The sequence below is a fragment of the Mesoplodon bidens genome, assembly GCF_964165515.1.
Source record: "Mesoplodon bidens genome assembly, chromosome: 19".
Taxonomy (NCBI): domain Eukaryota; kingdom Metazoa; phylum Chordata; class Mammalia; order Artiodactyla; family Ziphiidae; genus Mesoplodon; species Mesoplodon bidens.
The window spans coordinates 4163561-4187565 of NC_138179.1; the positions used below are offsets into that span (position 1 = coordinate 4163561).

General features: G+C 55.1%; 1 protein-coding gene across 3 annotated transcripts in view; it reads right to left on the minus strand.

The window, feature by feature from the left end:
• The window catches only part of MSI2 (musashi RNA binding protein 2), a 394222-nt gene that overhangs the window by 19559 nt on the left and 350658 nt on the right, over window positions 1-24005 (minus strand). For all 3 annotated transcript variants that reach the window (XM_081220215.1, XM_081220214.1, XM_081220213.1), the window contains exon 11: window positions 11528-11590. In XM_081220215.1, coding sequence (XP_081076341.1) covers window positions 11528-11590 — 63 coding nt within the window. The remainder of the gene's footprint in view (window positions 1-11527; window positions 11591-24005) is intronic.

A 24005-nucleotide genomic window follows, 5' to 3' on the forward strand; every position in this document is an offset into this window, starting at 1 on the left:
TACACAATTCTGGAAATATTTCTATCCCTCTCATTGCCTTCACACATTAAAAAAAAATGTGTGACTGATTTTTTTCAAAGGCATCCCTACCAGTTGCTTCATCACTTGGAAGCCCCTGGCTTTCTCTTCAGTCACTCCTCTCAGACCTTAAGGCACTAGCACTGTCAACCTTTTGCTCCCAGTGATAAGGGATCCAGAGCTTTGGAAACAGCAGCAATACAGAGCTACAGAGCTGTGAATGGTGCCCAAGAACCCAACAGTCTGAAATCCTTTGCCCCCAAATCAACCAGCTTGCTGTTGGCAGAAGCCAGACAGGAACCAAGTCTTCTGATTCCCTGCTCCTCCTTCTACGCTCTTATCATCATCATCTTCTTCTTCTTCCTCCTCCACCTCCTCTTTCGCTTCTTCTCCTGCTTCTTCTTAAAAGCCTCTTAGCATCCTTATCTGATTAATCCACAAGGTAACCCGTCCCCCTGGACAGGGAAGGGACATAAGGGATGCCTCTGAGCTGTTTCCATCTCCAAGGCCAGATGCCAGAAGCTGTGGGGTCAACCCCTGAACAACCAAGTAAGCTTCTGGCAAGTCATTTCCAAGTCTGATTTGTTTCTCTTCAAGCCAGGTGGGAGGGGAGACACTGAAATCTCAGGGGCTACCTCAGTGGAAGGCTTAGAGACTATTTTATGCACCTGGAGCTGAACAACCTAGACCCAGAAAAGTCGAACAACGTGGCCAAGGGTACATAGCAAAACTGGGCGAGAGGTTTCTTCCAACTCAGGTCCGTGTTTTCTGGTTCTGCTGCTGTGTTTGTGGTCTTTTCTCTGGAGGCTGGGTTGACACGACCAGACTCTTCTGCCTGGGTCAGTGCCTGACCGACCCCCTGACTCCAGGGCATCGTGGGTCCCATGTGTTGGTAAGGCTGAGCATCTCCTCTCCCGGCCAAGACGGGGAAAGCCTACCCTCTGCACGTTACAGTCAGAAAAAACTTCCAGAAAGAGAGGGGAAAGCGGGGCTGGGCATCCTTTGCCTCCCACAGTGGGCTCTACCACAGGCGCACAGGTTTGCATTAACTGGACAGACCGTTTTATTAATATTAATAAGTAACTAGGAACAAAGGGCCCCTTTATTTTTAGCTTTCTCTAATTGCGTAGTAATTGCTCATCAACAAAACGAATGAGCCCCTGCTCGTGGTACTGTTGCCATGGTACTGGGAGCCCAGCCTCCCTGCAGGACGATTGGCGGAGGAGCCCACTGCTCCCGCCTCCGGCTCCGCCCCTCCCAGCCACTGGCTTAAGGCAGAGCCCCAGCAACTGGGCGGCCAATCCCCTCGTAGCCTCAGGGCTGGGCTGGGCTTCCCAGCGACCTTCCAGATTAAGTCCTCACAGCTCACGTGAAGGGATGTTGACTCATCCCTACCGAGAAGAGTCTCGCCCGAAGCGTCCTCCCCTGCTGCATCGCCTAGTTTCCTTCAGGCAGTGGCTAGCTTCCTTCAGTTTTGTTTTAGCTAAAGGCTCCTTTCTACTAGTGATCTTTAGCCTGACTCACACGTACCCGACCATGCCTCCTCTGGTCTGAAGAGATTCAGAGACCAGAAGCCAGATCGGAAATGTCAGCTAAAGCCAGACAGAACCGTGATGTTAAGTCTGCAACAGCAGAAGCGGGTGCAGAAAACACATAGCATGCCTCCTGAAAATGACTGGGTTCTCCCCTCCACCAGGGCTATGGAGAACTGAGTTGATGGCAGCGGTTGGTTTTTGTTGAGGGTATGTTTCAAAGATGCAGAGCTTGGCAGGTGTGGCAGGGCTGGTACGATGGAGCGTCTGCTGTCAGACGCTGTCCGACGAGACAGACCCAGGCTGAGATCCTGCCTCTGACACCTCACACGTGCTAAGCCACAGCTTTTAAATCTTAAAAATGGGAATGAATGACAGCACCCATTTCCTAGCGCTATGAGAATCAAATGGGAGAAGGGAGGTGGGCTTAGCACAGTCAGTACACGACTCACCCATAATACATGTGAGTCATCATTAACATATTACTATTACCATGATTTTATTAAAATCGGCTAGGAAGTGTCTTTAGCATCCTATCCACCACTTGCAAGATATCCTTCCCTCAAGGGACCTCCCAGGTGGGTCTGAATTTTGAGATGGCAGCTGGAACCCTCTGGTCCACGCCATAGAGTGGATTTCGTTGTGGCTCTCTCATCCTGACAGAGCTCATTGCAACAGCCAATCACAGCTGTTCAAAAGCATTATTTGCCCACCTCCTGCGGTGCAGGATCCCCGGATGGAAAGGGGAGACCTTTGTATTTATTAATGAGCATCCAGGAACAAAGGGCCCCTTTGTTTTCTGCGTTCTCTAATTGCACTGTAATTACTCAGCTATACTAAGAAGGAGGCTGGCTGCCTCCTGGAGGACTGATGGTTTATATTGTTGGAGAAGGCGGGCCCCACTCTGAGATAACATGCAAACTATCTTCCAAAGGCTCCAAATCCTGCCTCTCATGGAGGAGAACTCCCCAATCAGGAAGAAGACTGAGGACACAAGGTCACATTGAGAAGCTAGAGCGAAGGAGGGGATATCCCAGGGAGGGTTAATGGGGTGTGGTTTCCTGGTGTTCTGAGCCAGCTTTGAACAGAGGGACCAAAGATGAAGACGGAGGGAAGTGGGCTGGCAGAACGGCCAGGGGCAGCGGCTGCCACGAGGGCACAGGGCTGGGCACCAAGAGCCCCGAGCAGGGAATGAACAGCAACTTGTTGGCAGAAGCAAAGGAGAACTGCTGGAGACGAAGGTGGGCTCCCCATGACGGAATGCCCTCCAGGGCCTGCCTTGCTCCAGGGCCTCCCCTTGCTCCAGACCACAGACCCAGCACAGCCCCGGGGATTAAGGGGTCAGGTTGTGCTTTGTTGGGCCACCGCCAGGTTGACCTTCCTTACTTGGTTCTGTCTTTACTGAGTTCCACTGCCATAAAGAATACGAGCCTCTCTCTCCCACCAATATGACTGTATCAATCGGGCTTTCAAGGTCTCCCTCTCCCAGACTCTAGCCTGTCTCTACCTCTTCGAGCCTATATCCCCACCGCCCATTAGACAGCCTCCCACTGTCCCCCAACCAGCATGACGTTGAGCCCACAGTTAATCAGCGAATGGGGAAGAGTAAAAGGCCCACGGTATCTCTTACTGGGCAGCTATATATGAACATTTCTGGAGTGTTTACAATTTCATGGTTTGTCACTTGTCCTTATGCCTCCCCTCTTGTCTCTCTAATCCACCCTGCTGTCTGGCTTGTCTAACAAACAAATCTGATGTCACTTCTTGGTTTCAGGCCTCTCGGAGGCTCCCAGTCACCTAGGTGAATCCAGGCTCTTTAGCACGGCACTAAGGGCCCCCTGCTCCGACTCTGCCCAGCTCTCTAGCTAGCTGTTGCCCTCGACCCCAAAGCATTTTATTTTCTAGTCAGAGTGAACCATTTGCAGGACTTCAAAATCACTCTGCTCTTCTGGTGGCTTTGCATAAGCTCTTTCCCCAGGCTCCCTGGGGAGCTCCTATCTGTCCTTTAAAGGTATAGATACTCGCTTCCCGGTGAAACCTTCCTCGACCTCCCCCCACAGCTCTGTGCTCCTCCTTTACTGGGCTTAGGCATCATACTGTAAGTACACATGAGTCTCCATGCTAGGCTGGGAGAGCCTCTAGGGCAGGGACTGTGCTCTGGAGTCATCTTTGAGCTTCCAGGGCTGCCAGCATCGGTCTCTTTTTCCCCCGTTATCAGTGCCCAGATTTGCCTTTGGAAATCCATCCTTCTTCCACCGTGTTGGAGCTCCTTTAGCTCCTTTAGCTGGGTTTAGAGGGGTCAGATCCCACCCTCAGTGATTGCTTCTTGTAACCTAGGCCTTAACCAAATAGCACAAAGTTCTGGACTTTTGCTACAATTCTGGACCACCTGACGCTCCTCTTCTAGACAGGGTAATGTGAAGCAGGAAACTGCTGCAGCCATTTTGCCATCATAGGAAACCCACAAAAAGACAATATCGAAATGAGAAGGAGGGCAAAGCTAAGAAAACTGCAGAAAATGAGCCCTGAACACATGAAGCTCACTCTCTCTTCCAATAGAGCTTCCAGGATGTCAGCCAATAAATCCCCTGGAATATTTAATCACACTGAGCTGGGTTTTCTGATACAGCCCAAAGCACCCTGAGTCAAGGCCTAGGACGGTGCCTGTCACATATAATAATAATTACTGTTGTTGAACACTTAATATAATATTGGCCGATTTAAACTCCACGCAGATGTGCCCTGGGTCTGGTTCTGAAATCTGCATCTGAAAGGTTGGACTGTGAGGTCTTGGAGCCTGAGTCCTCAGCCAACACAGAGCTGGCGGCCGAGGCTGCTGGGCTTTCCCAGGACGTTCCTATATGTGCAGGGTGTCTGGGCGGCAGGTGAGTCCTTCATGAACAAACGTGGTTCCTCCCAGGGCTACTTAAAGGAGGCCAAAGACCTGGGTTCAAGTTCAGGGTTCTTTACCCTTGACCAAAGCCTCGCTAACCAGGTAACCAGCTGTGTGACCTTGGATAAGTCATGTGACCACTCTGCAGCCCAGCTTTCTCATAAAAACAAACATGTAAAATTGAGCCCAAACCTTCCGCCGTTCGGCCCATCTCACGGGGTAGCTGCGGTAATAGACAGGACAGCCTTAGCTCTGTAGGAACCCAAGGAACCATGAGGTACCCAGGTATGTGCCCCTTTGATGACTCTCACCAACACGTGGGCTCACCAACTTTTGGGGCTCCCCAGATCCTGCAGTGCCCCCACCCAGCCCAGAGGACAAGGAGGGGATCCCTGTGCCCCTCTGTATTGGGCTCTGTGTGCTGTTACAGAGCTCTCAAGGGCAGCATTCCTCCCACCCCTCCTCCAGACAGCAGGGCCTGTGCTCCCAAGCCAGCATGTGAGAAGGCCAACCAGCTCAGGGGGCGGGCCCGGATGTGTCACCCACTGAAAATAATTCCACTGATTTAGAGGACCATTAACATTCTCCCACTCCAGTCACTTTAGGATTAACTTATACTTAGGTCTGGGCTTTGAGGCTAGTCACTAATTGCACTAGAGTTGATTTATCAAGCGCATGGTATTTCTATTACAAAATTATTGATTAGAGCTGATGTATTTTATCCTCAACAGAGTTGGTCCAAAAGCCCTTGGAAAATGAATGAAGCTGAGGTCAGAGGTGGGCAGCTCTGCACATTATTATAAATCCACTGGGGTTACTGAAATCCAACGCTGGACTCTTTTTTGTTTGTTTGTTTGTTTGTTTGTTTTTTGCGGTACGCGGGCTTCTCACTGTTGTGGCCTCTCCCGTTGCGGAGCACAGGCTCCGGACGCGCAGGCTCAGCGGCCATGGCTCACGGGCCCAGCCGCTCCGCGGCATGTGGGATCCTCCCAGACCGGGGCATGAACCCACGTGCCCTGCATCGGCAGGCAGACTCTCAACCACTGCGCCACCAGGGAAGCCCCAACGCTGGACTCTTTATGGGCAAAGTCCTGGCTCTCCCAGGAATGAAGATTTTAATGACAAACTGAGGAACAAGGTGCCCATGCCCAGAGCACAAGGCAGTGACTGGGAGATATATGTTCCGGGACAGTCTTTCAAGTATCTGGCTGTTTAGCAGTCCTAACAGGTCACAGATTTTCTCTCCCTCTGGGCTACTGTGCTGGCTCTATTCCAATGAGAGGGTGTCCCCATGACCTTACCCACAGATGGGCCATCTTGGGGTCACAGCCCCCAGAGGATGCTTGCTGCTACCGCAAGGGAGCCTGGGCGGGAAAGAAGAGATGCCTGCACCCCACCCCCCTTTCCTGGACATCGGATTCTGCTGACGGAGGCCCAGGAAAGCCATCTTTAGCAATAAAGGCAGCACAGTGATCCATTTTCCTTTTTTAAATGAAGCTGACAGTGCCAGAAACAACGCATCGTGGGGCTTTCAGTGGAAGGAATCTAGATTCTCAGACCACTGAAGGCAAGACGTGTTACCTGCCTTTATATGCCTTGGTGCCTGGCACAAAGCAAACCTTCAGTGCAGGCCTGTTGAAAGCAACACCTGGGAACCCTAAGGCTTGTGCCGCAACCGGTGCAAACAATGTCCGCGTTCCTCCAGCAGCTGGAGGAGTGTGTGGACTCCCTCAGCCCCTAACACACAGGAGGCAAAGGATTTCACTGGGGACATGGAAAATGTCCTGAGATAAAAGTGGGGCAGGTCTGAGATCTACTCTCCTCCCCAAAGTGTTTATTTTATGGCTCAAGTTAAACGATTCATTCTATCCCCAGACTTGACTTTTACTTTTGCTCATTTTACTGGAACAGAAACTCAGGGATGTCCAGCCACAGGGCAGCAAAGCCAGACCCAGGATTCAGGCGGGGGTGGGGGGTGGGGTGGGGCTTTCCTGCTCTCTCTGCCTTCTGTGCCCACCCTCCTCTGCTGCTCCCCATTCTGGGTCAATCCCCCGCTTCAGCAGCCCCGAAGCCTGACAGTGCCAGCTTCTCCCTCTGCCATTGCCCACTCCTACCCCCATGAAGACTGGGCCAGAAGGCCGGCTCCTCCCAGATCTCCCTTCCTGGGCCTCGGGGCCCTCAGTCTGGCTGACCTGCCGGCTCACATTCAATCCTGGTCCACCCCGACTGGGCCACATGCCACGGGCTACCATTTTGCACACTCTACGGGGACTTCCTGGGCTTCTGTCTGCTCTGATAATAGATAACTTGCACCCTGAACGTTCAGATCCCACCTGCATCCTGCAGCGTTGGGTCACAGCCACCAACCAGCCTGGCTTTAGGAGCAGGTCCCAGGTGGCACCTACTGCTTCATCTTCCACCAACTTACGAAGGTTAGGGACGCCTCCAAAAGCTCTAAGAGACCTCTGCACTGTCTTATGATGTGTCACCACAAATGGAGGGGAGACAAGGTGTCCAGAGATGGCTGACTGCACACGCCCTGAACCCAGGGCAGAGGCTGCAGGAGAGATGCAGGCACACTGTGGCCTCCTGTTTGGGTATTACAGGCCCCCTTCCTCTCCACCAGTCCCCTCCCCTCCCCTTACCTCCCCTCCTCATGAAGCTGTGTCAGTTATCGCCACAGCAGGAATGTCACCTCTCTCACCCCACTTGCCCTCCACCCTTTCTCCTTTTACCTTCACCAACCGTAAGAACAAATGCCGACCTTGACTAAGACCAAATGCATCCCCTGTCTTGAGATCTTAATCCCTTTCCCCATCATATTTCATTTCCCCTCCGACCATGTAGACAGGGCTGCCACAAGGACCTGAATCCTTGAAGGGCTGGATGTGAGCTGGCAAAGGACTCAAGGAGTAGGGGGCTTGGAGGAGCCTTGCTGCTGGGCCTTAAGAAGTGAAAAGAGACCTGATCTGTTCAAGAACCATGAGGAAGACAAGAACAAGGAAGAACTGTAAGACTCCTTCCAACCCCGATTCCATTCTCGTTCACTATAGTTGGACACTATCAAGAGAGATCTCAGTTGGGGAGGCTAGAGCTGAGGGTGGTGACCCAGTCCTGGACTGGGGGAGCAGGGAGTGGGAGGGGAGGTGGTGGTGGCTGATGGCGGGAACATGGATCCAAGCCCTTTGGCAACATTGAAAATATGGAGCCCCTTCTCTTCCTGGCCCCCACGCTATCCTGCAGACAGCAGTGCTGTGCCGAGCTGTCCGAGGCCCTGTAATATCAACTCAACAATGCATGTTCTACAACTACAGCTACGGCTACCAGTACATCTACTACAGTGCATGCATTTAGTTCAGTCCCACAGAGACATACAATCTAAGAACAGGCAGGGGTTGTGAAATGTTTTACTGGACAACAGGTGTTTCGGAGTTGTAACTAATAAAAAAAAAAAATCGAAAACGAAAGTGTACAAAAAAAGACATTTCTCGAGAGTTGGATATGAGTTTGTTTCTTGAACTGTTTCATCTGAACAAGCAAAAACATGCAAACCAGCTGGTACTAACAGTAAGCTGGACACTGAGAGAGGATTAATAGGTGTGGACAAACCTTCCCGCTGAGCGTGCTCAGAAGAGTGAGAGGAGGTGTGCAGATCCTAGTGTAAGAGAGGCGGGAGAGTATGCCTCAGAGACACTCTCACCGCAGCCCCAACCAAGCAAGAGAAAAGACAACAGAATATGACTCTCACACTCACCACCAGCGTCAGGAGCTCATGTCACTAGATGGGAACAAAGCTGGCAAGTGTAAAGCACAGTAAAGGGGTCCTGGCTGGGCTGGGGATGGGCTGGGGCCGGGGCCTGAGACTGATACACGGACCCACCCGCGATGCCACCCAGAAATCAAATAGCCTGGAGATTCGAACCATTTCCCTCACTTGTCGGGGGTGGGGGGGAGTCGTTTACCAAACTTGATTTAGGTTTGGGGGGAGGGGCATGATGGGGCCACTGGAACTGAATGGATACGATCAAAATAAACAAACAAAGTCTCGACTGAGCACAAGAAAAGATGACGTTTCAAACTTCCGGGTGAAGGTAAAAGAAAAGTGACACTGATAGTGAAGTCGTCTAGGAGTCGCAGGGACCTCCCCCGGGGGTCACCTGAGCCCACCCACCTCAGGTCCGGGGCAGGCTGGCCCAGAGACGTCGGCTGAGGTGGGTGCGGAGCTGCAGGCCCAGGGCCCTCCTACCCTGACACCGTAGCCCTGACGGATGCCGCTGTCCAGCTCATCAAAACCGAAGCTGCTTGCTTCCCACCCCACGGCCTCCGGCTGGAGCTTCCGCTCAGGAAGCTCCCCCGGCACGTCATAATAAGGAAGGGAAAACCCACGCAAAACTGTGGAGCTTGACAAAAGTGAAAGTGCAGAGAGGGCCTTCCATAGTCCACCTGATCCCTAAGCCAAGCCTGAGAGCCCCTGGGGAGCGGAGGCCCTGTTTCCCACTGTTCTGAGTCCCCGGCCAGGTTCAGCATGGGACCAAGCTCAAGGGCGGCACTCCACAGACTCCCTAGACCAGCTTCTCCCTAGGAGAGAATGCAGTTGAACTTGTAATGCCCCCCAAGCAGCCTCGGGGGGCGGCTGGGGGGCTGAAGGAGCATCCCTGTCCCCGGGGGAGGAGCTGGGATGGGTGGGGCAGGATTGCAGGAGGCGGTGAAGGTAGAGCAGGCAATCAGCCCTCAGTGAGCCCCGCTGCTGGCCTGGGCCGATGCACACACCCTAGTAAGTCTGTGTAGCCCCTCCCATACATGCCAGAGTGCCACCCAGGGGCCACTATGACAGGTCAATAATTGGCCATCCTGCCAGACGTGGAGTCCAGATCATTTTCTAGGGGGTGGGAGGGAGGGAGGGGAGAGTCCTTACAGGTCAAAGTGCACTAAGAGAAAGACAGCTGGAGATCCTCCTTCCCCAGCCTCGTAACCCTGCTCCAGGCTCAAAGAGGGGAGGGGGTGGGGGCCGAGCTACCCTGTCTACACGTGGGCAGGTGTCCTCCAGCCTGGGCAGTGTTCTGACTTTGGCAGGCACAGCCTGGTCATCACCCTCGGGCACACCCAGGCTTGCACTGGGGGGGGGGGGTGCCCTATAGCTTCCTGGCCGAGCCTGCATCCTGGGGCGGGCACCTCCGAGCTGAGGATTTACTCCTTGTACTAACCCAGGCTGGTGTGGGCAGGGGGTCTGGGAGCACACTCCTGAAGAGAATTCACTAACAGTGCGGTGATGAGCATGGCTGACCTAGAATGGCCTGTGGGAGACTTTGCTCCTGATGGAAATGGCTACAAAGAAAACACCACTGATCCTGAAAAAAAAAGGGTGGTTGGAGATGGCTCTGACCTTTGGGGTTAGGAGTTAGAGGGGATGGGTGGGACTCCCGCCTGGCTCTGGGGGTCTGGGAGAGGGCAGGGTGGCAGAAGGGGGCAGAGACCACGGGGAGACCACTCTCAGACTCTCCAAGAACCCCATGCTGCCCTTTAAACTTGCCATGAAGTCAAGGAGGATGGGGGTGGGGAGAGAGGCAGGGTTAATTTTGGGTTAACGTTTAGTTTCATAATCCAAGTTACAATAAGAAAGAAACTGAACGGAGAAAACAGCAACCAACAACACTCAAAAACCTCAAGATGTTTCTTTTTTTGTCCCTTCCCCCAGGCACAGGTAGGACAGAGGCTCGTTTATAATGATCCCAAAAGCTCTCAAGTTAAAAAACCAAATGGAACAGGGAGACACTAGGCAGCTGTGCAACCCGCCCCCAGGGCAGGGGGACCAAGAGACACTGGCCAGAGGGCCGGTGGGAGCTTCGGAGGCCGGCTGGGCAGGCGGAAGCCGAGGAAAGGCGCCCGGTGCCCCCGCCCAGCTCTCTGGCTAACGCCCTCAGCAGCCCCCTGAGAATTCCCTGGCCCCTCCAAACAAGCCCCCAGCGGGTGGCTCAGGGGAGTGGGTCCTTTGTAGCTTGAGGCAGTGCCAGTTTGCATGGAACGGATTTTTTCTGACATTTCCAAAGGGCCGCACTGTGCCAGTCTCTTACCACCGAGGGTTTGGGTCTTTTTGGCGTTTGCCCTCTGGGCTTTTAATGCCCCATTTCCTGGTACCCTCAGCAGCACCTCCCTCCCCCGGCCCTCCTCAGAGCCCTGTTACATCAAACTAAACTTCCCTGGGTGCTCCAGCGCCCTGGCCGCGGGGTGCTGGGGGAGAGCTGCAAACCATGGCTCCCGGGTTTAGGAGGTGGGGGGCCTCTCGGTGGCCTGGGGGATGGGGGAGCACAAGGCAGAAGCCCTGCTTGCTCAGGAAGGCAGAGGGCATCTGGGAGAGAGGGACAATGGCCCAGCTCCAGCCTGAGCCCACAGTGCCGCCGGGGAAAGGTTCCCAGCTCACCCCAAGGGTCCCAGACCCCCTCAAAGGTTGGATTTGGAGACCAAATGACCCGGGCAACCTCATGGGAGGGAACACCCCAACTCCCTTGGCGGCTAGAGTCTCGGAGCTCTCTGGTCTCGGCTCAGAAAAGAGTCTGGGATGGCCTGGGGGCTTCAGGAAGAGCAGCTTCACTCCCTGGGGTCAGGGTTGGCCTCACATTTGACCCTCAGGGACTCGGGGTTTAGCCCCGGATCAGCCAGCCCACTTGCCAAGGGCAGCAGGGGCCGAAGGGGTGGGTTGCTCCAAGGCCAGGACCACGTGGATGGGCTCTGAGTCTCCCTTGGCAAGCTAGAGCTTCTCTGGCTGGGTCAGAGACTCGAGGCAGGGGGCCTTGTGAACCAGCAAAAGCCAAGGAGGGAAATGCCCACGGGTGCCCTGAAGCCGGTTGTCAGGTGAAGGGGCCGTCCGAAGTCCAAAAGAAATCCATTTTTCTCTTTTGAGGGAGGGAATCATCATCTATCTTTGGTTTGCGGTCCCGTGACTGACACCCCGCTGGGGCCGCCCCCCGCCCCCCTCCGGGCTGTGGTGAGAGTGGTGGGCAGACGCAGCCACACATCCAACAGGGCCTTTACCTTCCCCTGCACACTGGGCATGCCTGGGAGCCGCCTGGCCCGCACACCTTCCTACCTGATCCTCGAGCTGCCGCCACCGCTGCCGCCGCCACTGGTCCATAAGCCGCTGCCGGGAAGCCTGGCAGAGAGAGAAGAGCTGGGGTGAAGGAGGGTCCTGGAAAGGGCCACGGACAGACGCGTCTCACAGGCCACGGCCCCCGCCCCGACACAGAAGACAGGGGTGGGAAGGGATGTCCATGGGTCGGCCTTTAGGAGGGACATGGATCAGCGGCTCTCAGGCTTCTGGAAGGCACAGCATCTTTAGGTGTGTTTGATTGCCACACATTTGTCACCCGGGAAACTGGTTCTAGACGGCACCCCAAAATAACTGAAGAGGATGCGGAGTAACTTCTCTTGAGAGCAGGGTGAGCTCCCTGAGGCCCCTGCACGGGCACCTTGGTGATTCCCCAGGGCTTGTCCAGAGCTGGCGGGGGCCGAGCATGGCCCGGTCACAGGCAGGGGTCCCTGTGGAGCAGTCAGCCCTGAGCCACAGGCAGGAGGCCCTGGGGGTGGCCTCTTGACACTACAGGCACCTTGGCCAGGAGATGGCTTAAGCCTAGCTGTTCTCCTGAGGCCTCAGGCTTGCTTGGCCATCTTGACTCCAGACTTCAGTGCCAGCAGTATCACAGCCCCAGGCCCAGGGGTGAAGCATTCCGGGGGTCCAGCTGGGGGAGGAAGTGTGGGGGTGCAGAGACCTACGCGGGGTGGGCCTGTGGCTCTGGAGGCACATTAGGGGGATTTAGATCTGGCTCTTGTGTCTGAGCTCCACCGTCCCAATCAGGCTGGCACTGAGGGTCTCCTGGGGGTTTTGATCTGAGAACGCACCAGGCAGCAAGGCTGTCCCAGCCGTGGGACTAAACGTCAGAAGGACAAGGTGACCCAGTGTGGCTGCAGAGTGTCCAGGTGAAGGAAGAGGTGGGCCAGTCCCCTCCCCGGGGCTTCTTTCGGCCACTAGCATGTGCACGCACAGCCACGCCCTGGGACACACACAGGCACACTCGCCCACGCATGGAACAACCTGCCTCCAAGCAGACGCTTGGAGGCCTGATCCCAAGACCCGTGTCCGGTGACTGTGGTTTTAAATGACGTGCCAGAAGCCAGCAGCGAACAGACAGCCCGACGGAGGGGCTCAGCGTTGGCCGCTGAGCCTTGCAGATAAGGAACTGCTACAGGACGAGGCGGGTTAGGGAACATGCACCGTGGAGGGCGGGGAGCAGGGGAGGAGAGAAAGGAGAGAGAGGGCCGTCCCCCGAACACAGCAAACTAGAAGCCCACTAAACTCTAAGACTATTGCCCTAGCTACACAGAACTACTGGGGAGGAAAGAAGTTCAAAAGGGAAGGAGCTATTCTAGAAACGTCAGGCTAAGCTACTTCAAATGCCAATGAAAAGAAACATACTTGCATTTAAATATGGTAATAGGGCTGTCGAAGGGGGAAAAAGAAAGATCCAGGTGAAATAAATGTACACGGCAATGACCCCTGCCAAGACCAAGGAAGGGACTCCCCCACCAAGTCCTCTCCCCATTTCTTCCAGGCAGGATCTAGATTTCTGAAGATGTGGGCGCCTGCGCAAAGTGCTGAAGGAAAATAAGGAAGAGGTCAAGTTATTTCTCCCCATCCCAACTCTACCCCAGGCTCTGCTGCAGGCCCGGCGCAGGGCTCAGGGGACCCTGAGGGAGAAGGAAGAGGGCGGGGACGGGGGAAGGTCCTTATTCTTTTGTACTCTCTCACTTCTCACTTGAAACAGGTTTCCTTGGAAGCATGAAAAAAATGGGGGAGGGGAGTTGAGTCCATAAGAAGACTTCTAGCAAAAGCTGTCTTTTCTGGAGTTGAGTGCATTTTGGACAAAAAGTCAGAGAGAAAGAGAGAGGGAAGAGGGAGGGAAAAAAAAAAACCTTATCCAAGAAAGGAAATCCATTATCCCTAATCTCAGATAAAGGCTCCTGCTGGAGGCTGCTCAGCAGATACTGCTAAGGGCTGAATTTAAACTCAGCCATCAAAACGGGGCTAAGCGGAGTGACAGGTGTTGGGGGCGGGGGAGCAGGGGAGGGGAGCCCCCCGGTGTGCCCAGAACCGCAGAGACAGCCCTCACAGCACGCCCTCTGTGGCGACACAGCCTGCCGTCCCCCCCATCCCCCCTGCGCAGCCTGGCCTCCTCGGGAATCTCCTAAGGGGGGAGGAGAGAGCGCTGCCCCAGCATCCTGCCCCGGGGCTGTCTTCTTGGTCCACTTCCCCAGCTCCCTGCCATCCCCCCTCCTGTCCTGGGAGGCCGCCCAGCCTCACCGGTCACCCCAAATACGTTCTCCAGATGACCTGGCAGCTAAGCCCCTGATGCTATTTCTAAGGCCAGTGGGCTCTCCTTGGTGGCGGGGCTTGTGGGGGATGCGTGAGCACAGATCCAGGAAAGGGGTGTGTGTGTGTGCGCGTAGGTGCTGGGGCTGCCCCAGCCAGGGGCCATCATGGGCCTACAGCTGTTCCCATGGAGTGCAGCCTGTCTCCAGGACGGCAGGAGGGACCTGAGGACCTGGAGGAGGTGGGAGAACAGGGAGAGCCTTGCAGATTCGGCTCCTGGTCCTGTTCTCAGCATCTCTCCCCAGGCCCTCAGGAGCCAGGGGTCACCTGCGGCAGACTCCCTCCTTGGGAAACCTCTTATTTTATTTTTGAAGGGGTGGGGGTCTGGGTTGCCCTGGCAGGGGGTATTCAGGGGATGACTGCAGGGAATTAGGCAGATCTGGCAGGGCTCAGGGCTTCTTGCTGGGGCTGAGGCCCAGGCAAGCGTGGCAGAGCCCCTGGTCCATGAGTGCCCGTGGCCACCCTAGCACCCCACTGCCCAGATGACCGTCCCCTGTCTGCTGCTGGGAATGCGGAGAAGGGCTCCCTCCTCAACACAGCCTGTCTGGCCAACGCGTGAAGGGGGCAACCAGGCTTCTCCTCGTGAGGCAGGTTAGCCCAATAGCCAAGTGCACAGACACGAAGCCTGTCTGGGTTCAAATCCTGATTCAGCCACTTACTAGCCGAGTGACTTTGCGCAAGCTGCCTTAACCTTTCTGTGCCTTGGTGTCCCCATTTGTAAAAGAGATGATGATATTAGTCAGAGATTAATAGATGCAAAGTGCTTAGACGAATACCTGCCAGGAAGTAAGCTTCAACAGGTGTTAGCTCTCATTCTGATGAGGCCCATCAGGTCTCTGTCCAGCCATCAGCCCTGCCCTCAAGACAGGGCTCTCCCTCATGCAGGGCTATTCCACCTTCTCCGTGGTTGGCGACATGGTCAGATGGTCATTAGCACACAGGAGGCCTGAATTCCTACTGATAACAGTGGTCTGGAATCTTTCAGGATGTCCCAACTTCATGATGCCATTTTAGTGCATCTACATTTCCATACCTCAGAATTAGAATATGCGTTCCTTTCAGCTCTAACAACCGGGCCAAGCCGGCTGGCGTGACCCCAGTGGCTTAATACCTCCCATTTCTTAGCAGTAAATCAGGCAGCAAGGAGAAAAATGTTTTGCTAATAAAACCTCAGGACTTGAGAGCTATAGGTTGCCTACCTGGCGACTCAGGTGTTAGGAAGGTAGTATGGCCCTCCGGTTAGAGAATCTTGCATTCAAAAAGAGGTTGCCTGGGTACGAAAGAATGAAGCACTAATGGTGGAACTCCAGGCACGGGCAGGTGCCACGCCTCCTAGGAGCTGTCATTCAGACCTAAAGACTCAATCTCACCGGTCTAGAGTTCCTCGCCCCACCAGTGCAATAAAAGAAGGATCACTGGGTTTGGCATCAAAGCCTGGCCGCCAGCCTCCGCTGCCCCTGGCTTGCTTTATAACTTGAGCACCGTGTTTCACTTTTCTGCGCCCCGAGTAACCAACTCCTGTCTCCTGTAAGGAGGTCAAGCCAGATGACCTCTCAAATCCCTTCAGCTCTGAGCCTGCAAGAGCCTGTCTTGCTGGTGTAAGAGGATGACAAACCCAAGTCTCTGTGTCACTGGAAAGCAGCGCCTCTGGGGTTGGCAGTATCACACCTCTGGGGTAAGTAACTCATGTAAGTGAAAGCTGTTGCCATCCCACGGACAGTGAATGAGATGCTTTTCTGGACTTTCTGGATCTGTGAGAATTTAGTGCCAGTTAGAAGTCAATGGCACTTTTGGGTTTTTGGAGGCTTCGACGACACCACACCTACGTTTTATTGCTTCTGTGGCACTTACCCGTTTTTGCCTTACCTAAGCACAGTTATTTCTACGTGCACATCTGATTTCTCCTGCTGGCTGGCAAATTCTTGTAGGGTGGGGACCGAGTCCCATGTCCCACTTGGGACCTAGTCCAGAGTCTGTCCCACATTAGATTCTTGTGGAGCATCAGCTGGTATGATGATGGTCAGATGCCCTAAGGTGGTGGAGGAGAGCCAGGGCTGGGAGGCACTGCACTGGGTAAACTGAGCTGAAAAGGCAGCATTGCCTGCATGTTTAGCTGCCTCTCCACTCCCGTGACCCTGCAGCCCAGGGGCAGCAGACTCAAATGCCTACAGGAGTGGGCCGGCAACAACAAGAGAGAGTGCCCTGCTCTGTCTAGCAGACTATCCTTACCGCTGGCCGCTCACTGGACCACTTGGGGAGTTTTCACAAATGCTGAGGCCTGGGTCCCACCGTTGGAGATTCTGATTTATCTGGTTTAGGGTGCAGCCTGGACAGGGGGACCTTTAAGTGCTTCCCAGCTGACCCCAGGGTGCAGCCGAGGGGGAGAACCTTTGGTTTAAAGGCTTTCAAAAATTGCAAAAGGTTAAACTGAGGTGCCCATCTGCGTAGTCTGTCACCCACTAACCTTGTGGAAGGAAAGGCCCTCCTGAGAACACGGTGGAGAATCTGATCCTTGCGACCATCTCCTCTGAGATCCACTTCAGGGTCTCCGTTCAGAGCAGTGGGTTTCTAGCCTGGCTGAGGGAGCTTTAGCACACAAAGAACCAGGTAGGGCCTTTGTCTCTATCTTTTAAAGGCCTTCCAGATAATTCTGATGCATGCAGAGATGCACAGGATTCTCTGTCGGATCAAGGGCAGAGAATCCTTGATTTAGAGGAAGTCTTGGGGTGTCCTTGGTTTTTAGTAGACACTGAAGGGCCCCACTGTCCTGTCCACCGCGGGGTATTAGGTCACGGACCTCTTACTTTGCGTCCTCTCCCCTTCCTGGCTTGAGAAGATGCCGCCTGGGATACAGTTCTGGCTTGGTCACTACTTAATCCTGTGACCTTCAATGAGTGAATTCCGAGGTTCCTTATGGCTCTGACAGGCTGTGATTTCTGAGGCGCATCTTTATAAAACTCTCTCTTATAACGTGCTCTACCAGGAAAGACCATTTTCCCTACGTTGTGCTTGCTTTAAGCACACTCCACCCCCTTCCCCAGCACGCCCTGCATCTCCAGGAGGCGTGTAGAGCTGCCCAGGGTCCCTCTGAGGGTGGGCACTGTCACCCACCGGCAGCTGCTCCAGGCAATTCCTCCTGCCTCCCTCTTCCTCTGATGCCTGGGCCCTGCCCCCAGAGATTCTGATGATATGTCTGGGTGCAGCCTGGACAAAGGCAACTTCCAGTGCTCCCCAAAGCACGGCTGGAGCTGAGAACACGGCTTTAGGCACTGCTTGCTGGGGTCCTGGGGAGGCAGGAAGCAGGAAGCTCTCCCTGGGGACTCTGGCCCGGCATCCTTCTCCGGGGGGCCGTATTGCCTCCCAACAGAGAGCTGGGGCCCACAGTGCCCTTGCTCACCTAGAACTTTTGCAGGGACCGACCTCAGAGGCCTCCGTAACTCCCGACCCGTTCTCAGCCCCTTATCCGCTCAGTAAATATTTATCGAGCACCTGCTACGTGCCAGGCACTATTCTAAGCACTGGGGTCATAGCAGTGAGCTAAACACACACACGCTCTGCCCTCACAGAGCTTCCAGTCACTAGTCCTGATGGGAAAGGGATCTCCAGCTGTGGGACCAGGCTGCACACAAACCAACTCCCCGGAAAGGAGAGAAAATTGGCTACCGAGAAGCAGGGTTTTGGGCTGAAGGGGAGCTCTGGCCACTCTGCCAGCGAGAAGGGGGGCTCTACCCTGGACCCACCTAGCTTGTAGCCAGGCCCCTGACTGTGTGTACTATAGGGTCTTCTCATAGCTGAGCTCAAGACGTGGGTGTGGCTACACCAAATCCTGCTTGGAGAGGGAAGCAGCGATCAGAAGACTCAGCCTTGCAGGACGGTGGAGGGTAGGGGGTGGCCATTCCAACTAATTCTTTTCTCCAAGATCCAGCAAACAGAAGGAAAGGGAATGGAAGCATTCCCATGGCTATGATCTTGACCTAGCCCCTAAAGGTCTTACCACTTCAATTCAGTTAAAAAAGTCACCAAGCTAGGCCCTCGGTACACGTGACCAAGACACAGGTCCCTCAAAATTCTCTTCAGTCAGGACCCATGGAGCTGGGGGCAAATCCTTCCCTTTCTGGGCCCTAGAGTGTTCTAGCTTTGGCCTATCTGGGGCCTTGGGGACAAGGCAAGGTTTCTCTGCAGTGCTGGCCAGAGGGCCAGTATCAGGAATGGCTGATACATTACAAGTGCTCCGCCCTGGCTCCTGGCCCTAGGAGGACACTCTGTTCCGCACTGCTCTCTCTCTAGCAGGATTTCAAGGGTGAGAGTGGCCACCGGGAGTTCACAGCCTTCGCTGCTCTGTGACAACAGTCTGTGGCCCTGGCCAGCCCAGGGACACCCACTTGCCTATGGAACAAACATCAGCCTGTCAGAGACCAAGACCAAGACCTTCAAAGTGTAGGCGTTTCAGACTGTAGCTTCCAAGGAGACTTGAGCAAACTATTCTGAGAGTTTCTCCTTCTCTCCTGCACCACCCCTCCCCTCACTCTTCATAAAACTGCAATTTCTGCTTTGCAGACACTCTCCCACCTACCACCAATGGGTGTCAGGACAAGCCACTGGTCTGACCATTGGTCCTTCTAGAGCTCCCTGTGCAGATGGCTCTCTACATGTCCTGTTCTCAAAGTTTCAGATGTCCAGTTGCCAGTTAAAGGCTCAACATTTTGCATCCTCCCCATAGGATCTCTCACTGAGCCATTTAAATCTAAATGGCCTAAACTCTCCTGGGCCTCCTCACTTTGTCTACTTTCCCCAGCTTCGTTCTTTACGGGCCTGTGCAAGGGCTTAGCACAGTTGCAAACACCAGCCCTATAGTACCCACTTCTGTGCACCAGGACAGCAAAGCGTTCAAGTCTTGAGCACCCCAAGATTTTTTGCTGAAAGATCCCAGGCTCCCACCTTGGCCCCATCACTAGCTCCGTGAGTAAACTAACTAACATCTGTGATCTCAAGCTCTCTCTCCTGTAAATGCAGAGTCCATCACTTTTTGACTCCTGAGACAGGCTATTTTAGGTGTTGAACTGGGCACTGACTGGTGGACCATGGGATGGTCAGGGGGTCTTGGGGGAGACCCCTGGGAGGTGAGGGGGAGGCATTCTGGGGGCTCAAGGCAGCTGCTATTTACCAACCAGTACAGAAATCATTAAAAATTTGAACAGGGGCTTCCCTGGTGGCGCAGTGGTTGAGAGTCCGCCTGCCGATGCAGGGGACACGGGTTCGTGCCCCGGTGCGGGAAGATCCCACGTGCCGCGGAGCGGCTGGGCCCGTGAGCCATGGCCGCTGAGCCTGCGCGTCCGGAGCCTGTGCTCCGCAACGGGAGAGGCCACAACAGTGAGAGGCCCGCGTACCACAAAAAAATTTGAACAGCCGGCAGATGACGCCACTGCATGTCAGCCCTAGGTGACAAGGTGATGTGTAGAACCTCCTCCGTTCCTTTGTCTCCTCACCTTTAAAGCAGACGAGCTGATGAGAAAATGATCGTTACACTGATGATAAGAAGAGCAGCTGCCACTGGGGCGCTTTCCACGGCCAAGAGGCTCCCCCCGACCATCTCAGTGGGCCCTCAGTGCAACACCCCCAGGAAGACGTTCCTTGGTGAAGGACTCAGGTCCAGAGAGTTAAGGTTAAAGGAAACCATGCACAACGTGGCTAAAAGCAAGGTGGCAAAAATCCCATCTCCCACGCTCACTAGCTGTGCCACCCAAGACGAGGAGTTATGTAACCCCCCCCTTGGCCTCATTTGGCTCCTGTTAGAGCGACTAATGACCTCCTTTTAGGGCTGCTGTGAAATTCAGTGAGTGGGTGGCACCGGTGCACCATTATCTGGCACTGGGTGAGCTCTCAGTAAGTGGACTAATAACTTTTATTTCTATTTTTATTATTATTGCCCAAGGTAATAACAGTAGCGGAGCCTTCCTATTCTAAAACCCTATTAATTTACACGACATTTCACATACAAAGGGCTTTAATAGATAACATTTATAATTTGCCTGTGAGTGATAAGGATACGTCTTACCTGAAGTACAAGGTAGGTAATGGGACGGCAGGAGGCGAGGGGCTCGCAGGGGCTCAGGGAGGGCCTGGCTGCGGTGGCTGAAGACCCCCGGAGCTCTGGTGCTTGCGCTCGTCAGCTGAGCTGGCCGTCGCTCCTGCCCTTTTGCCCTTGGATTTGTTCAGCCCCTCCCAGCTCCTCTCGGAAGGGCTCAGCCAGAGGAACCTCTGGGGGCCCTTCCATCTAGTGGAAGCCTGCTCTCTCCTCTGTTCCCAGCACGTGCCCTAGAAAGCAGGGCTATGTCTCTCTGCTTCGTCACTGTGTCCCCAGCTTCTGGGGCAGGGCTGTGATGCAGCAGGTGCTGATAAGCAAGTGCGCAATGGGTGGAAGAGGAACGGACAGGTACAACAGGGTGGGCGAGAAGGGGCCTCTACCTGCTGCAGGCCTTACCTGAATCCTAGCTCGTTCAAGGGCGGTGCCAGAGGTCAGACGAAGAGAGTGTGGAGAGGCCCTAAACCAGCTCCACTAAGAGAGATGCAGGACAGGTCCCACACCCTCCCCTGCAAACCCAGGCTTGCCCTGGGGCCTCCTCGGGCTCAGAGCAGGGCAGCAGGGCTTCCGAGGGGGGTCAGCAGCTGCACTCTCGCTCTCCTGTCCTTCTCTAGGTGACTGCAACTGGGCGAGGCTCTTGGCCTCAAAGGAAGCCAGCCCTGGGCAGCCAGCACCCAGGGCCCACTGGGCCAGCTCAGTGCAATCCACAGAGACCCCGACAGGGAACAGCCTAAGGCAGTGGTGGTGATAGCACCTCTGGTCCACAAAGTGTCTGCCCGTGATTCCCTAGGTCTGGGAAGACGTGGCATCAGCTTCTCAGTGCTAAAGTCTGTTGTCCAGCTGTCCTGGCCCAGGTAAGGGGACAGCACCTGCCCAGATGGGGGCCACAGAATCATCACCAGAGGTAGGAATGCCAGGGAGGGAAGCCGTGTAATGCTTTGGGGCCCTTACACCTGCTAATCCCTGCACGTGGCGTACCCGTCCCTCACTGGCTGCGTGGCAAATTCCTATTTGCACCTCAAAACCCAGTTCAGATGGTGCTGCTCCTTGAAAGCTTTCCTGGCAGTCAATGACTCCCCAACCCTGCCAGCCCTCCCCGCCCTCCCCCCCCCAGTCAGACCACATAGGGATACATCTGGCTGCCTGTGCGACGCCCCTCCAGGCTCTGACCTCGTCACTCGCTTTATCAGGATCCCTTCCCAATGCCCAGAGAGGATCTAGCCCCGGGCAGGTCCTGATGACCCTGCCCAGCACAGTACAGAGAATGCGCTCTCATGGTCCACCCCCAGCTGAAGGTGCAGGGAGCACCGACGGCGACCCCATTGGTTGGGGTGTCTCTGAGGCAGGGGATGCAAGCTGACCTGGACTCCGGGAAAATATCTCGGGGTAGGACTCTGCTCTGTCTTTTCAGCCTGGGGAGAAGGGACTGGGGGCCCATCTTGGCCTTCTGGTTTGTCCTTGGCTGTCCTAGAGGCGTGAGCTGCCCATCCCTCAGGCCTGGCACTGCCGTCTGCCTCTAATCTCACACTCTATGATTTGTTGTTGTTGTTGTTGTTTTGGTTTTTTTAATGCCCGGTCAGTGACCCTCTCAACAACCTGTGAGGAAGGGGATAAGACAAGGAGATCAATGGCCCCATTGGACAGATGGGGAAACTGAGGCCCAGAGGTGGCCTTACTGTCCCAGCAAGCTGGGGACAAGAACGCAGTCTCCCGACTTCCCTCCTGAGAACCGGGGGCTCTGGCTTTGGCACCCCGAGTCACGTTTCCCTTTTGCATGCAGAGGAGTTTTAAGAGGCGTGGAAACCTGACTGAAAGTGAAATCCGCAATCCCGTCAATTCAGACTGCTTCAATCCATTTCCGCAAACACTTATTAAACGCCTATTAGGCACGACACTCTGCTTTCATCATCATCTGGGAATAGCATCAGCTCCTGATTTTCTACGCGACGGGAGGAGCCTGGGAGGGCGGCCCATCCACAGCTCTTGCCAGAATAGGGGTGCGCTGCTGAATTTTACTTCCTCATTTTCTTTTAAAGCAGCAGCTACACTGTCCTGACTAAGCCTGACTTTAATATTCAAATGAGGGATAAGCCCCCAGTACCCACAGGGCCAGGGGGCGTGGGAGTGGGCTGGCCACAGGAGGAGCTGGCTTGTGATTTCAAATCTGCCTGTGGATCCAACCTGTGAAGGGGGTAATCCCTAGAGATGAAGCTCAGGGCTGGAGGGAGGTGCAGATTAGAGGGCTGGTGACGAAGCAGTGGTGTGCGGGCTGCTGTGTCAGGTGGGCCTTCCCTTTACAAGGGAGCGTTTCTGTTTACAGTGCTGAAACATCTAGCTGGGGGCGCCTGGGACTGTGGACATGTCAACAGACCTGGGAAGCCGACCAGCCCACCCTGGCATGTCAAGGTGGGCTCCCCTACCCGTCAGGAGCCAGCCACCGCTCGCTGGGGGGGGCTCCACTCTGGAACCCAGCCAGAAGCCCCGAGCCAGGCGGCACGGCAGAGCTGAGGACCTACCACGTCAGGGTATACCAGGGCTCCCCCTGAGGGCATTTCTGGGGTAGGGGGTGAGGAAAGAGCCGCTTACAAACGTAAGCAGAGGAAAGTCCTGAGGTTTAAACAGACACCCGAGTGAGGGGTCATCCCAAGCCGCTGGTTTTATGATTCCACCACAGTGGCCCTGGAATCGCCTCCCCTGACAGCGTCACAGAGGCTGGGAGGGAGGCCTGCTCCTGTCTCTTCAAGAACTTGACCAGAGGGAGCATCACTTTGTCTGGTGGGAGTACGAGCACAGGTTTCCCGAGTGGGGGCTGAGCACGAGGGTCTCCGCCATGTGGGTGGGCTGGGGGAGGGGTGGACGGAAGGCCTCTGGGGTCGTTCCCTGCAGTGGCCCAGGTTATCCATCCAGGCAGGGCCCCAGGCCTTCGGCGTGGCAGCTATCAGCACGTCTGAACAGGAAGCAGCCCCTTGCCCGTGGCTGCTTTCCCCAGTCATCCGGCGTAAGGCAAACTCCTTCCCCTTCCCAAAACTCGGGCTCTCTTCACTCTGCTGTCCACATTCAAGCCACGGCCCTCAGGATATGAGAGACCACTAAGACTTGGTCTTTGCCCAAAGACTAGCCGATGTGACCGGAGCTTACACTGCAGAGCCACAACTGCAGACGGGCTACAGCAGCTTCTCCGCCAGAGAGGACAGGATATCCTTGAGCTATGGCGCCTCTCCTCAGATCACACCCCCCTCCCTCGGTGTGGAACAGAATGACCATCTTTTAGAGGGACCAAAAGTCAACCAGCACCTGAGAACCATCCATCAGTAGACTGGAGACATGGAAGGCAAAATACGTGGTGAGCAGCTGTGAGTTCCGGATCCAGCACCCATGCAGGCATCACTCATCAACCACAGCTCCCTTTCTGCGGAGCTAAGACTTGGCCTCAAGATCACTCTTAAGCCAGTGCTCCAGGAAGCCAGTCCCCATCAGTCAACATCAGCACCTGAGTGAAATCTGTTTCCCGTCACTGAGGACCTAGAAGCACAAACTGGCACTTCCTGAACCAGAGTCCCAGGGTCTCCCCGCCTGGAACCTGTACCACCCGGCTGCTCCCACACGATCATCCTAGGAGGGGGATGGCAGCACTGAGCCAGGGGTGCTGGCCTGACTCTCCCGGCTGCCCCCAGGGCCCCGTGTCTGAGGTCACTTCAGCAGCCGAGGCTGTGGCTCAGACACGTTTCTCACCTGCTGTCCCAGCAGAGCTGAAAGACCCCCAAAGGGCCACAGCCAACCTGAGGCAGGGGGAGAGGAACAGAACCCAGAGAGGATGAGGCAGAGAGGAGGAGGGGCAGTGCAGAGAGAGGGGAGCACTCCGTTGAACTCACCCACATGGGGCCCTCACTGCCCCCCCGCACCTCTCCAAACCCCTTCAGACTCACTTTGGAAATCTGACCGCATCACTCCTCTACCTAAAATCCTCTAAGGGCTTTTCATGTGTTTTGTGGATCAAATGTGAATTCCGGAACCTGCCCCCCTTTCTAACCTTGTCTCCCCTGACCCACCCCCACCCCA